This window comes from Amaranthus tricolor, chromosome 1 (assembly GCF_026212465.1).
Source record: "Amaranthus tricolor cultivar Red isolate AtriRed21 chromosome 1, ASM2621246v1, whole genome shotgun sequence".
NCBI lineage: Eukaryota > Viridiplantae > Streptophyta > Magnoliopsida > Caryophyllales > Amaranthaceae > Amaranthus > Amaranthus tricolor.
Genome location: NC_080047.1, coordinates 36,756,604 through 36,772,173, shown reverse-complemented (window position 1 = coordinate 36,772,173; position 15,570 = coordinate 36,756,604). Strand labels below are relative to the sequence as shown.

The 15,570-nt window shown below is 29.6% G+C and overlaps 1 protein-coding gene and 1 pseudogene across 1 annotated transcript; both read left to right on the top strand.

Annotated features, from left to right (window-relative positions):
* The window catches only part of LOC130826323 (ent-kaurenoic acid oxidase 1-like), a 3,617-nt pseudogene extending 233 nt beyond the window's left edge, over positions 1-3,384 (top strand).
* An 8,231-nt stretch (positions 3,385-11,615) lies between these two features.
* On the top strand, positions 11,616-15,133 carry LOC130826314 (ent-kaurenoic acid oxidase 1-like). Its single transcript, XM_057691936.1, has 9 exons — positions 11,616-11,968; positions 12,164-12,488; positions 12,585-12,737; positions 12,868-13,137; positions 13,236-13,319; positions 13,993-14,071; positions 14,203-14,309; positions 14,615-14,733; positions 14,856-15,133. Exons 1-9 carry the CDS (start codon positions 11,715-11,717, stop codon positions 14,944-14,946), a joined length of 1,482 nt encoding a protein of 493 aa, XP_057547919.1. The 5' UTR covers positions 11,616-11,714; the 3' UTR covers positions 14,947-15,133.
* Positions 15,134-15,570: the final 437 nt, after the last annotated feature.

Sequence of the window (15,570 nt, the reverse complement as noted above, 5' to 3'; positions counted from 1 at the left end):
AACGCTCTAATTTTGACGAGGCTACGGTACAACTACCACCTGGCTACTTGGGCCTTCCTTTTCTCGGCGAGACTCTCTCATTTCAATGGTTTTTCAATATTGTCCGTCGTCCCGATGATTTTATCAAATCCAAGATAGAAAGGTATGTACACTCTACCCATTGACGTATGTTCTTTAAGTTTTGTTCATTTAGGGGTACATGTTAAGCTAAATAGATAAAGGGGTTGTTTGGTAATTGGTTATTGGTTGTTGGTTGTAAGTTTTTGGCTTTTTAGTTGGCTTGTTAGACTGGCTGAAAATGTTCGTTGTTTTTGTTGGCTTTTAAATTAGCTTAAAAAGCCAGCTGTTTATGAAGATATTTGATAAATTAAATATTAGTTGTTGGCCATTTATAAGAAAAAAAATGGGCCAATATGCCAATAAGCCAACAAAAAAAGCTAACAGAAGTAGCTTTTTTTTATTTTGGCTTAAAAACCAGCTGAACAGCTTGTGCTTGAAAGCCATTTACCAAACATTTTTTTTGGCTGTATGACCAACTAATCATTTACTTATGATGATATGATGTATTAGGTATGGAAATAACGTGGGCGTTTATAGAACTCATTTATATGGGGCTCCAAGCATCATAGTATGTGCCTCCTCTCTATGCAAACATATTCTCAACTCTGGGGATAATTTTAAGGCAGAATGGCCTACCAACAAAGTAGTGGGACGTAATTCAGTAATATCAATTGAAGGTGAACGTCATGATATAATCAAGAGTCTTGTTGTGAATTGTTTTTCTCGTCCAGATGCACTTGCATGGGTTATGCACAAAGTTCAACCTTGTATAGTTTCAGCCCTTGAATCATGGTCTCAGAAATCCAATATCAAAACATTTTATGAACTTAAGAAGGTATGACTTAAATAGCTTATAATTCTTTTATGTTCAACATATATTATATTCTATTATAAGATGAATTGATGAATTAAAATTTTCTAATTACTTTAGGCAACACTTGACTGCACTTTGAGATATGTTGTTGGCTTCGAGTTTAATACTCATCAAATAGAAGATCTTGCTGAGGCGTATGAGATTTTAAATTTAGGCTTCAGAGCTACACCATTGCATATCCCTGGAACATCTTATTATAAGGCCCTTAAGGTAATATATCAAGCTTCTTTCTTACTATCAAAAATATTTTATTATTTTTGCTAGTGATGAAAATAACAAAAAGATTACTGAACCAAACAATCTAATATCTGTCTAATGATTTTTTGTTTAATACACTAGTGTCGTGAGAAGATTGTAAAGATCTTCAAGAACGAGCTAGACAAAAGAAGGACGAACAATAAGGATATTGATGTAACAAAAGAAAGTGTTGGTGATTTAATGGATTCATTGATGAAAGCAACGGACATCGAAGGAAAACATTTGAAAGACGAAGAGGTGTTAGATAACATTGTAAACTCGATCCTTCTTGGTCATATATCAAGTGCTTATGCCGTGACATGGTGTCATTATTTCTTAGCAAAATCTCCTACTGTTCTACAAAAACTTAGGGTACCTTTCTTTATAGATTTTCTTTATAATTACAAATTAGCCACATTATTAAACAAATATATGACAAAATTTTTTTTATTGCAGGAAGAAAACAATGCCCTTTTAAACGAAAAGAATGGTGAGAAAATCACAAATGGAGATATTCAAAAGCTCAAGTACACAAATAAGGTATGTTATTATTGTTAAATTGGTTTGATTTTATTGTCATTGCCAGCCAGCTGTATATATATAATTGAAAAAACACGATGTAAACATAATTTATAAATTAAAGAGATAACATCCCAAAATTATATGATAATTGGTCGAAGGGCTTCAATAAAATTATAAAATATGCACATTATTTTTAATTCATTAATAAGTGACAAACCATCCCGGTAGTTCTCCTAAAAAATTTAAAATACTATTGTCATTGAATTCTAATTCCACATTCGGATTATTCAAGCTAGATAGTCAAGGTTGTATACGCTAAATTTTCAAAATATTCTAAATGTTGATTAAGATAAGGATTTATTGGTTGGTAAGTGGCTTAAAACTTTTCGATCCACCCTTATAATATGGTTGGGTTCTATTTTCATACATAGAAAGGATTAAATCTCATCCCCTTACCACATAGAGATTCTCTAACTTTATCTATGAATTAAAAAATACAAACTTTTTTCATGTTTAATGTCAACTATTTAATTATATGTACCCGATTCTAAAAAATATTTTCTCTTGGAAAAATAATCCAGGTGGTTGAAGAAGTGCTTAGAATGGCAAATCTTTCTGGATTTCTTTTCAGAAGAGTTATGGAAGATGCTGAATTTAAAGGTATGTATTTTAAACTAAAATTTTGTTTAGTTATTTCATCAATAGCTACAACATAAATATATATGAAATAGAATATATGTTGATAACTAGAAAATTAACATATTTTCAGGTTATTTAATCCCAAAAGGTTGGAGAGTAATGGTATGGCTAAGGCAACTTCACAACGATCCAAATAACTTTGATGATCCTATGTGTTTCAATCCAGATAGATGGGATGTAAGTTTCTTAGAGTCTAACATATCGGTTTTTTTGCATTGTATGATAATTATTCTATTTTTTTTTCCTAATAATAAATACTCAATCCAATTCACCCTATCGATCAATTGAACAATATGTATTTTTTCACATATTTATTGATAGACTACAAAAAACAAATGCTATAATTGGAGTGAAACGATGGGAGTAATAAAAATCAAATTATTATTATAATATTTAATAATAAATAAAATTTAATGTGCAGACACGCCCTAAACATGGCACATACCTTCCATTTGGAGGAGGTTTAAGATTTTGTCCAGGAAGCATGATTATTCGTCTAAATAATGGCCCTTTTCATCCATCATTTGGCCATTGGATACAAGTAAGTTTTCATTAATTTTTATTCAGAAATTAAGCATGACTAATTACACTTAATTAATTACTTTATTAACACAATATAAATAATTAATGATATGTGTTTGGATGATGTAGGTGGGAAATGGTGAATCCTGACGTACCAATCTCTTATTTATCACATCCTTTACCTGCTGACGGCCTTGAGATTTCAATAACTAAACTCTAATTGCTTCCATCATTAATCAACCATATGAAGTTACGCAGAATGAACCAATTAATAATCATCGCATTTATGATAATGTATAAATAACTTTTTATACGTTTAAAAATTGCATGATCGTCTTTATTTTTATACAATTTGTTTTTTTAATTATTTATACAACGATAAAGTGTAATACAAAATATTAGGTATCCTTCTATTTTATTAATGTATTAATTTATTTTAAGTATATAATAATAAATACTATTGCTATAATAGATATAAATTTGAACAGTATTCAACTAGTCTTGCCTCCTCTCTCATTCCTTCAACTTGCGCGCATTTTACTTCTCCATTGTACTTGTTCAGATTATGTGAGAAGAGAGAAAATTTTTTTTTTAAAAAAAACACTAATTAAATCATCATACATATTAATAAAAGTTTAATGTCATTCTTAGGAAGCCTTGACAAATGTCATTCTTAGGAAACCTTGACAAATGAAATTTAGTGGATAATAGTTGATTACATGATAATATTTACCTAATTTAAAATTTAATATTTTAAAAATCATATCATAATATTAATAAAAATGTTGGAAAATGACAAATGTTATCCTTAAAGAGCCTTGAAAAATGAAAATTTTTAGTGTATAATAGCTGAGTACATGACAATATTTACCTAAATTTAGAATTTAGTTTTTCTTTCTTAACATTAGAGCTAAATTAGGTAAAGTATTTATATAATTTATTACAACAATTCTATAATATGTCTAACCTAGAATTTGATACGTTTAATTGAATGGAAAAATATATATGATAAATTTAATCATAATAATATACACTTACATTATTCATTTAATTTATAACTCTATATATTTCCTACTAATAAATTAATATACGAGTTTCTATACTAGCATTCAATATTTTTACTCTCAAGGAAAGATATGTGCTCTTGGTTGTCAACGTTAGATTTGAATTGCCCTGATGGTTTTGAATTTTGATGAAAGCTTAGAAGTAATGTTAGTGAACAATAGACTAGACCTTTGTGAAACTGTACTTGTTTCCTTGCTAGACATTCCGGTAATTATCCACTCTTTATTTGGCTCATCATAAACATTATTAAAGTGTTGTTAAAGTCAGTGCCAATAATCTTAATGATGACGTTAACTTTAAACATATAATCGAACATGCTTTGTCTTGTACTTTGGAGAGGGTAGATAAAGATGTGTCGAATATGGGTGGTTTACGATTTTGAACGATTGATGAAAGTTGCTTAATCAAAGCAACAAGGAAAGAAGCAGACTGTGAGTGGCTCAACTAGGCGCTCGATCGAGCAGTGCCTAGCTCGATCAGTCGAGCGGTAGTCAAGCAGACTACATTGGATCCTGTTTTTGGTCAAAATTTGTTGTGACTATGCAATAATGTGGTGCATTACTCTATTGTTTATTGTAATGTTTATTGTCATAGTTAATTAGGATGTTAATTGAGATGTTACATGTGAGTTTATGGTGATTTATGAGGGAATACTAAGAGTGATGAATACCTTGCCTATAAATAGGATTCATCACTCATAGTAACATTCACCACAAACACACATATTATTGAGAGAGCTATTGCATTGTTAGAAACTTGAGAGTGTTCTTACTTTGCTTTAGTATTTGTGATCTTGAGAAATTGTTCTCAAGAAAAGGAGAGGTTTATTATACTTGTAATTGTTGAATTCAATATAATAAACTACATTTGAGGAGTAGGTATCCAAGATACCTCATATACACTTGTGTTCATCTTTGCATTATATTTTTTATTTGTTTTTCATTGTTAAACCTCTTTGAGACTTTCATTTCAATTGGTATCAGAGCGGGAGTGCTTCTTGGGCTATTTGGGGTGTGAAAGTGAGGTTAAAAGAGCAAGAAAGACACAATGAATGAATGGAACAGTTTTCCTATTCCATTGTTTGATGGAAAAATCAACTTTGCTATATGAAAGAGTTCGGTGGAAGATTATTTAGTGCTACAAGGCATTGATGATGCGTTATTGAAGGAGAGGCCAAATAATGTAGAAGAACAAAAATGGTCACAAATGAGAAAGAAGGCGGTAAGCACAATCCGACTTGCCATTGCACCCGAAATCAAGTATCACTACTTGAAAGAGACCGATCCCGGTGATTTATTGGAAAAATTACAAACGGTGTATGCTTTCAAATCCCTAACTAATAAACTTTACTTGTGGTGGGAGTTGTATCAACTCATGAAGGATGAGGATACAACAATGCAAGACCACATTAACACATTTAAAAAGTTGGTGTGCCAATTATTAAATGTTGATGAAAAGTTGACCGATAAAGAACAAGCTTTATTAATTTTGGCTTTACTTCCCAAGGACTATAAAAATATAATCCAAACATTGCTCATAGGGGTATGTACCTAATTTTGAGAGAAACCTTATATCATTTGGTAGATTTGAGAGTAAGGGATGCAATTTCAAAGCAAGTGGAGGGGTTTTAAAATTCATTAGAGGGAGCATGGTGCTCATGAAGGGAGTAAGAGGAACTTGTATGAGTTACAAGTTGATTGTGGTAGCCTAGGCCACAAAGGTGTTGATGATAGTGTGTTTGGGTCAAAGAGAGTTACTTTTGAGGTTGATAAGTGTATTGGACTTGAGGGGGAGATTGTTAAAGCAGGTGCCTTGAAAAATGAAAATTTTTAGTGTATAATAGTTGAGTACATGGCAATATTTACCTAAATTTAGAATTTAGTTTTTTTCTTAACATTAGAGCTAAATTAGGTAAAGTATTTATATAATTTATTACAACAATTCTATAATATGTCTAACCTAGAATTTGATACTTTTAATTGAATGGAAAAATATATATGATAAATTTAATCATAATAATATACACTTACATTATTCATTTAATTTATAACTCTATATATTTCCTACTAATAAATTAATATACGAGTTTCTATACTAGCATTCAATATTTTTACTCTCAAGGAAAGATATGTGCTCTTGGTTGTCAACGTTAGATTTGAATTGCCCTGATTGTTTTGAATTTTGATGAAAGCTTAGAAGTAATGTTAGTGAACAAGAGACTAGACCTTTGTGAAACTGTACTTGGTCCCTTGCTTGACATTCCGGTAATTATCCACTCTTTATTTGGCTCATCATTAACATTATTAAAGTGTTCTTAAAGCAAGTGTCAATAATCTTAATGATGACGTTAACTTTAAACATATAATCGAACATGCTTTGTCTTGTACTTTGGAGAGGGTAGATAAAGATGTGTCGAATATGAGTGGTTTAAGGTTTGGAATGTTTGATGAAAGGTGCTTAATCAAAGCAACAAGGAAAGAAGCAGACTGTGAGTGGCTTGACCAGACGCTCGATCGAGCAGTGCCTAGCTTGACCGGTTGAGCAGTGTTGGCTCGGTCGAGCAGAATGTCCAGAACAAGTCAATACCTTTACTGGAAGCTCGCTTGACCGAGCGAGGTAGTGGCTCAGTCGAGCGGTAGTCGAGCAGACTACATTGGATTCTGTTTTTGGTCAGAATTTGTAGTGACTATGCAATAATGTGGTGCATTACTCTATTGTTTATTGTAATGTTTATTGTCATAGTTAATTAGGATGTTAATTGGGATGTTACATGTGATATGAGGGAATACTAAGAGTGTTGAATACCTTGCCTATAAATAAGATTCATCACTCATAGTAACATTCACTACAAACACACATATTATTGAGAGGGCTATTGATTGTTAGAAACTTGAGAGTGTTTTTACTTTACTTTAGTACGTATTTGTGATCTTGAGAAATTGTTCTCAAGAAAAGGAGAGGTTTATTATACTTGTAATTGTTGAATTCAATATAATAAACTACATTTGAGGGGGAGGTATCCAAGATACCTCATATACACTTGTGTTCATCTTTGCATTATATTTTTCATTTATTTTTCATTGTTAAACCTCTTTGAGGCTTTCATTTCTAGTGTTTTTATATCACTTAAGAAGGTTTTGAACATAGACAATATATTCGACTGTACATGACCCCAAAAAATTGAAGGCTTTAATCAAACTTCATAGTATATATGTTAATTGTTTAAATATACAAATTGTAGAAAAATATCATAATTTTTTAAATTGCACGATTTATTTAAAAAATTTGTCAATTTTTAATCCCTTTTTGTTATCACAATCATTTAAGTGTTGCTGATGAAGTAAGAGAATACCTATTGAGTGGAATGGTTGACGCGCTGGCGTCCGTTTTTCTTTTAGCATGCACTTCTATAGTGTCGACCTCGTAGGTTGTCGCCTTGTCAAATCCTTTTAGCGTTGAATAATATTTTGGCAAGTTCGGTCTCGATGATCCCAATACCAAAACTTTAGGGGGAGTATAGGAAAGTAGAACATTATAATTTATAATCTATATTATTGTGATTTAATTTCCTTAAGTGTAATATTTCATAATATTTAGTTTTCTTATTAGATGGTCAAATTATGTTTAAATAGAGGTGTTCCTCTCATTAAAAAAGTAATACAAATCCAATATTCACCTGACTAAACTCTAATTAAATTCCATATTATGATTTTCTACAATACAAATTGAATATAAAGAGTCAAAGAAAGGTTATGAGTTATGAAAAAAAAAATTGAAATATTCACTTTTAAATGTTGAAATCATCATTATCTCAAACATTTTCCTAAAAATCATGTGCTGCACTTAATATTTGATTTCCCTACCTCCGCTTATTATATGTAGAGAATTGTCTATAAACAAGTCCTACATAACCCTAATTTCCAAACATAGGAAATACTACCTTTCTAAACATATAGAAATAACAATAATTATATTATGGGTGAAGATTCAGACCTCGATGTAGTGGTTGGTTTAATATAACAAAAATAATATTATAATATATCCTAAACAATAATAATAACAGACCATTGTGTATGAGACCGTTTCACGATAAGACGACCTTATTATAAGAAGTTCATAAATTAAAATGTTTCTATCATTGAGTTATTCAACCCAAGTATAAGGCATATCTCACAGTGAGACTGTCTCATACAACAATTTGTGAAACAATAATGTTAGTAGATCAACTCAATTGGTCTTCTATACGAAATTCTTGTTCACCATTCACTTTGATTTTCATCTATCACAACTTAGTTATAAATTGAAATCCTTCATATATTTTTTTTTCAATTCCGTCCTTTATTTCATATCCAGTTCTAGCTTTATATCAATCTTACTGGTTACTAATATATACCCTGTCTTGAAACATGTGTCTAAGCCTTCTTAAACAATTTCTCTTTCATCTTTTCATCAATATTTGTGACTTCTAACCTCTTTCTTATGTTTTCAATTTGATCTATTCCATCCGTTCTCTTTTGTACTTCTCCATTGCTTTTTGCACATTTTTTAAAATAATTTTTTAGTCTCAATATCTCTAAATATTCATAATAAAAAATATGTAATAAAAAACTATACAACAAGAAGAATCTAGGATCTCCCATAAATAAATTTTATCTTTTATATACCTCACTTAAACTTTTTTTAGATTACTCTCTCCTTAAGTGAAATCATTTAAACGATAATTAAGAACATTAGATGACGGAGAAATTATATCCCTTACGGCGTTTTTGGTAGATGGTAATAAATAATGGTACGGAAATGAAAACTAAGGTAATTTTGGTTGAAAAATCTCTTGACTACCTTGATAGTCATGCTTGCCCTACTTCAAGCATCTTATTTTCTTTATAAAATTCATTTCAATGTATTACGATTAGAAGGGGTGGTATATTAGGTAATAATAAAAATTTGAAAACAAAAAAAACCTTTTTGGAATTAAAGTTTCATTACCATGGGAATGACATGGAACTTTTGATGAAATTTTACATTATAAATCATTCTCATTACTACCATTTAGTACCACTAATCTAACGGACAATTAAGGTATGCCCATCCATCATAAAATTAGTCTTTGGTTAAATACTTTAAGTAATGCAACTTCCTTTTCACTAACCATGCGAAATTGTAATTCTCCTCATTAGTCCAAGTAATAGTAGTAAAAGAATAGTATTGTGACCAATTCAATAAAATACAACTAAAATAGTATTGATTTTATTTAAAAAATCAATAGTCAAGAGAAAATAAAGAGTGGAGTAGATGGGTGTATACTTTCTGCTAAGTTTAGTCAAAATACAAGGCTTGACTTAAAGCATCCAAGCAAGACCAACTAGTAAGCTGCATCTGGGCATTATTTATAGATTGTAGATCACATTCACAAAGGATCTATCTATCACTACTTACAACGTGTATTCCTTAAAATAATAATAATAATCAATTTGAGAACACATTAGAGGAATAATAAGCACATAGAAACCCTTTGAATTTCTCCTATTTAAAGGAGCCTTTTTTTAGAAACTTTATATTTATGATATATCTTTATACATAGCTAGTTTAACTTTTCATGCGATGGCACAACATATCATTATTTTGATCGCCAATATTCACTTTTTATTGTTAAATAAAATTGATTTTATTGTTATAATATATTTTCAATTACAAATAATATATATACTTTTATTTATATTTTGAAGAATAATGCTTTATAATTTTTGGAGGGTGAAAAAGTAATTACGAGAAATTTTACTGAGAATAACACTTTTAGTATATAAGTGTAGATAAACAAATCTTTAAAAAATACAAAACCATTTTTTTAAAAATAAAATAGTGCTCGAATATGTGTATACCTATGCATGCGTGCATGCATGCTAATAAAATATTAATATTATAAAAAATTTTAAAAGTTTTTTTAGCTATTTACTTTAAAAATTTAATATAGTTATTGAAAATGTAAAATTGTACACTAGTATAATTTTATAAGATCTCAATTTAACTATATTTTTTTTCTTAAACATTAGCAGCAATCTATAAAATAAGCTTGAACAATAGATAATGTCAAAAACCTTATGTAGCAAGTATTTCAGAACGAAGGAAGTATGAAAATTGAGGAAGTATTATTTAAATGAGTTGATTCATGGTCAAGTTAGGTTATGTCTTTGAACCGACTTAATATTAATTTTGCATATATTTGAACACCATTACCTTAATTCAAAATTAACAAAAAAATAAATAAATACAATTTTTTAACCCCATGTTTAATTGCTTGCAATAGTAATCATAATGTTAAAATCTAGTAATTCAGCATCATAAATATATAGTATACTTTTAATTCATAATTATTGCTCAAACTTAAGCTCAATTGCTCAAGATCAAAGGTAGAAGAATCGTAATTTTGTTTTAAAATTAAAAACCAAAAAAGCAAAAATAGAAAAATAAAAAGATGAATGTATGGAGTAGTATTAGTAAAATAAAATAATAATAATTAAAAAAAATGTAATAATAATCAAACAAAAATGTACTAGAAAAATAATAAAGAGTTTAGCGTTAGTGCATTGCATAGAAATACATAGCTGTAAAATTGACATCCGACTGCAGCAAGTAACTAATAATACACAAATTGTTAAATTAGATAGTTTTCTGGTGAGATCATTTCTATTGGACTCAGTTATGTATATTTAGTTAGTTTAAGTGATAACTTATAAATTTAAGGTGATCAATTAGAAAAATTGATTGGTCATATGATTTCATCTCAGAATGAAACAGTTTCATACAAAATCAACTGATTAAAATAAGATAAAATAAGGAATGAAACCTAGCAAATCTTTGAAATGGTTTACACACTTGATAGTTCCTAGTGCCTTCACTTTAGCATCACCTTACATAATCTTAAACCAATTAAACAATAATTTAGAGCTAATTAATTTGGACAGCGTCAAAATTGGATTTTCTCCATGATTAAATGTAATTTAGTTCCTTTGTCAAAAATTATACACTAAATCAACCTAAATTAATCTTTTTCAATGTAGTTTTTTTTACTACCCTATCTATCTCTTACTAAAAATAACATATTCAAATTCTATGAGAAAAGTATTGTCAAAATGTGAAAAGAAAATTTTTTTAGTATGTTATTGACTTCATATTTTAAACCAATATTCAAATTTGACCGAAAAGATAACAATTATTTTGGAGCAATTAACTTGGAATGGAATGGGGTAGGGATGTCCATTCGTCTCATCGGATTAATTTCAAGTCAATTATTTCGGGTAGGTTTAAAATCGAATCTTAGGTCTACCTTGATTTTATATAATTGTCGGTTAATTTTAAAATACTGTCAAAGCCATATTTGGTTTTAATGTCAGCTGCAAATTAAATTCTCGAGCCTATTTTAAACACTGAGGGAGTAATAGTCGTTCATGCAAATATTGAACAATAGCAATTTGACCCCCGAACGCAGTCTCTAAGACTCTAACAAAGGGCAGTCAAACTGGAGTGCTGGACTTTTATTATTTTTTAGTTTTTCAAAAGTTTTTTGTCTTTTTTTTAAGAGATATAATATAATTATTTCCTTCGATGCACTATATATAGCATTGCCCTTCTTCTGGTTTTTTCTCAACAAGCGAAGCAAATTTCAAGACTGAATTAACACTAATTAAGTCTGCCTGAAAATTTGATTTCTTTACAAATATATTTTCTAAAATAGGAGATGGAACAAATGTGGATGATAACTATGGTTTTAGGGTTATTGCCAGTTTTGGGGTGGTTGATATGGTGGTGGAATGAAATTTGGTACGTATGGCCTATTTTGGCTAGACTTAAACGCTCTAATTCTGATGAGTCTGCAGTACAACTACCGCCTGGCTACTTGGGCCTTCCTTTTCTTGGTGAGACTCTCTCATTTCAATGGTTTTTCAACATTGTCCGTCGTCCCGATGATTTTATCAAATCCAAGATAGAAAGGTATGTACACTCTACCTATTAACGTATGTTCTTTTAAGTTTTGTTCATTTAGGGGTACTTGTTTGGCTAAAGTTGATGTAAAATAGTCTAATCAGTCATCCTAATTAGCTATCAGATATCAATTATTATTCGTTTGGCAAAAATTCCTTAATAAACTAGTACTAATCATTTACTTATAATGATATGATGTATTAGGTATGGAAATAACGTGGGCGTTTATAGAACTCATTTATATGGGGCTCCAAGCATCATAGTATGTGCCTCCTCTCTATGCAAACATATTCTCAACTCTGGGGATAATTTTAAGGCAGAATGGCCTACCAACAAAGTAGTGGGACGTAATTCAGTAATATCAATTGAAGGTGAACGTCATGATATAATCAAGAGTCTTGTTGTGAATTGTTTTTCTCGTCCAGATGCACTTGCATGGGTTATGCACAAAGTTCAACCTTGTATAGTTTCAGCCCTTGAATCATGGTCTCAGAAATCCAATATCAAAACATTTTATGAACTTAAGAAGGTATGACTTAAATAGCTTATAATTCTTTTATGTTCAACATATATTATATTCTATTATAAGATGAATTGATGAATTAAAATTTTCTAATTACTTTAGGCAACACTTGACTGCACTTTGAGATATGTTGTTGGCTTCGAGTTTAATACTCATCAAATAGAAGATCTTGCTGAGGCGTATGAGATTTTAAATTTAGGCTTCAGAGCTACACCATTGCATATCCCTGGAACATCTTATTATAAGGCCCTTAAGGTAATATATCAAGCTTCTTTCTTACTATCAAAAATATTTTATTATTTTTGCTAGTGATGAAAATAACAAAAAGATTACTGAACCAAACAATCTAATATCTGTCTTAATGATTTTTTGTTTAATACACTAGTGTCGTGAAAAGATTGTAAAGATCTTCAAGAACGAGCTAGACAAAAGAAGGACGAACAATAAGGATATTGATGTAACTAAAGAAAGTGTTGGTGATTTAATGGATTCATTGATGAAAGCTACGGACATCGAAGGAAAACATTTGAAAGATGAAGAGGTGTTAGATAACATTGTAAACTCAATCCTTCTTGGTCATATATCAAGTGCTTATGCCGTGACATGGTGTCATTATTTCTTAGCAAAATCTCCTACTGTTCTACAAAAACTTAGGGTACCATTCTTTTATATATATACATATATATATTTCCTTCGTATTTAAAAATTAGCCACGTTGTTAAAAAAATATATGACCTAATTTTTATATTGCAGGAAGAAAATAGGGCCCTTTTAGAGGAAAAGAATGGAGAAAAAATCACAAATGGAGATATTCAAAAGCTCAAGTACACAAACAAGGTATGTTCTTAATATATTGGATCGAATTTATTGTCATTGCCAGCTAGCATATAATAGCGAAACACATTGTCCACACAATTCATAAGTTGAAGAGATACCATCCCAAAATCATATGATAATAGATTAAAGAGCTCTACTGACTTACAAAATGTGCACACAATTTTTAAAATCATCGAAGTAAAACTTATCATCTCAACAATTCAATTATTATAAAATTGAAAATTTCAAAATTCCTAAATCTTTCAAAACTTTTATTCCACATTCTGAGTATTCAAACTTCATTATTAATTTTCAAAGGTTGTGTATATCAATGTATTAAGTCTATTATATTTTAAAAATTATTTCAAAGCTAGTAGTCATGGTTGAGTATGCTAAGAAATTAAGATTTTACGTGCATCAAATGACAAAACTTTTGAATATTCTAAAATAATAATAGTAATATTTCTTTTGAAGCTAAATGTTGAGTAAGATCCCAAAGCTAAGAATTATGAGTTGATTAGTAGCTGAAAAATTTTCAATTCACTCTTATGAAATGTTCGAGTTCTATTCTCATATATAGAAAATATTAATTTTCATCCCTTAATCACCATGCACTTGATTAAAATATAAGTAATGTCAACCTATTTATGTTCCAAATTCTAAAAAAATATGTTCATTTGGAACAACTTTGTAGGTGGTTGAGGAAGTGCTTAGAATGGCAAATCTTTCCGGATTTCTATTCAGAAGAGTTATGGAAGATGCTGAATTTAAAGGTATATATTTAAAGACATAAATATCGTTTAGTTACCTCATTAGTAGCTACAACATAAATATATTATATATTATGGCAACATTTTACATGTTATGGAATATATGCTGATAATTAAGAAAAACATATTTACAGGTTACTTAATCCCAAAAGGTTGGAGAGTAATGGTATGGCTAAGACAACTTCATAATGATCCAAACAATTTTGATGATCCTATGTGTTTCAATCCAGATAGATGGGATGTAAGTCTTTTAAGTCTAATATACCTTCTAGTTTTTGCAATACATGATAATTAGTTATTCTATTTGTTTTCCAATATTCAATAATCCAGCCAATTACGAGCAATTAACTCATTTATTTTTTCATCTTATCCATTAAACACATTTCTATCTATATTTTATTCTAATTAGTGATATTTAGTATTAATAATATATTGGATAGACCGCAAGAAGTATAAATGGAATATAGCCGGAGTGAAATAAAGGGAGTTAAAAAACATCAAATTATTACTATATATTATATCTAGTAATAAAATTTTAATATGCAGACACGCCCAAAACATGGAACATACCTTCCATTTGGTGGAGGCTTAAGATTTTGTCCAGGAAGTATGATTATTCGTCTAATAATGGCCCTGTTCATCCATCATTTGGCCATCGGATATAAGTAAGTGTTTATTAATTTAATTCAAAATTTAATTAAGAAAGATTAATTACTCTTAATTACTCTATTAACACAATATAATAAATATTGAATATTTATTAATGATATGTATTTTCATGATGTAGGTGGGAAATGGTGAATCCAGATGTACCAATCTCTTATTTATCACATCCTTTACCTGCTGACGGCCTTGAGATTTCCATGACTAAGCTCTGATCAATTCAATTATTGATCAACTATATGAAGTTATACAGAACAAATTTGCAATACATTTCGTTTTTTTAATTATTTATACGATGATAAATTGTAATACAAAAATACATAATATTAGGTATTCTTCTATAATATTTTAGGGCCTAATTTATGAGTCATGACATTATTTATTTATTTACTCATGTATTACTTTTTTTTAATTCTAATAATAATAATAATAATAATAATAATAATAATAATAATAATAATAATAATAATAATAATAATAATAATAATACTGTACTAGTGCTATAATAATAAATCAAAACTGGAAAAGTATACTCTATTAGTCAATTAATACACTTTATTTTGCCATGCATGTATTCAGGCTGCAACGTATGTAACCCATTAATTCCATTTCTGTCCCCAGCTTACTTATGCTAGCTGCCGCTGGTCGTCTTTCAAAAAACATTGCATACACGACGTTAGATTGGACGTGAATAAAAATCGAATCAGCAACCAAAAGTTTAAGTTGATGGTTGAGGCCATACGATATGTTATATATTTTAACACCCCTCTTCAAATAAGAGCCTTTTGAGATAAAAGTGTGAATGCAGCACATGACCTTCTCATATCCGGCGTTAAATA

Excerpts from the sequence above, each read along its gene's own strand:
- LOC130826314 (XM_057691936.1), top strand. The coding sequence starts at position 11,715 with ATGGAACAAATGTGGATGATAACTATGGTTTTAGGGTTATTGCCAGTT. Across the intron at positions 11,969-12,163 it reads ATCAAATCCAAGATAGAAAG|GTATGGAAATAACGTGGGCG; the intron begins GTATGTACACTC and ends ATGATGTATTAG. Across the intron at positions 14,310-14,614 it reads TCAATCCAGATAGATGGGAT|ACACGCCCAAAACATGGAAC; the intron begins GTAAGTCTTTTA and ends TTTAATATGCAG.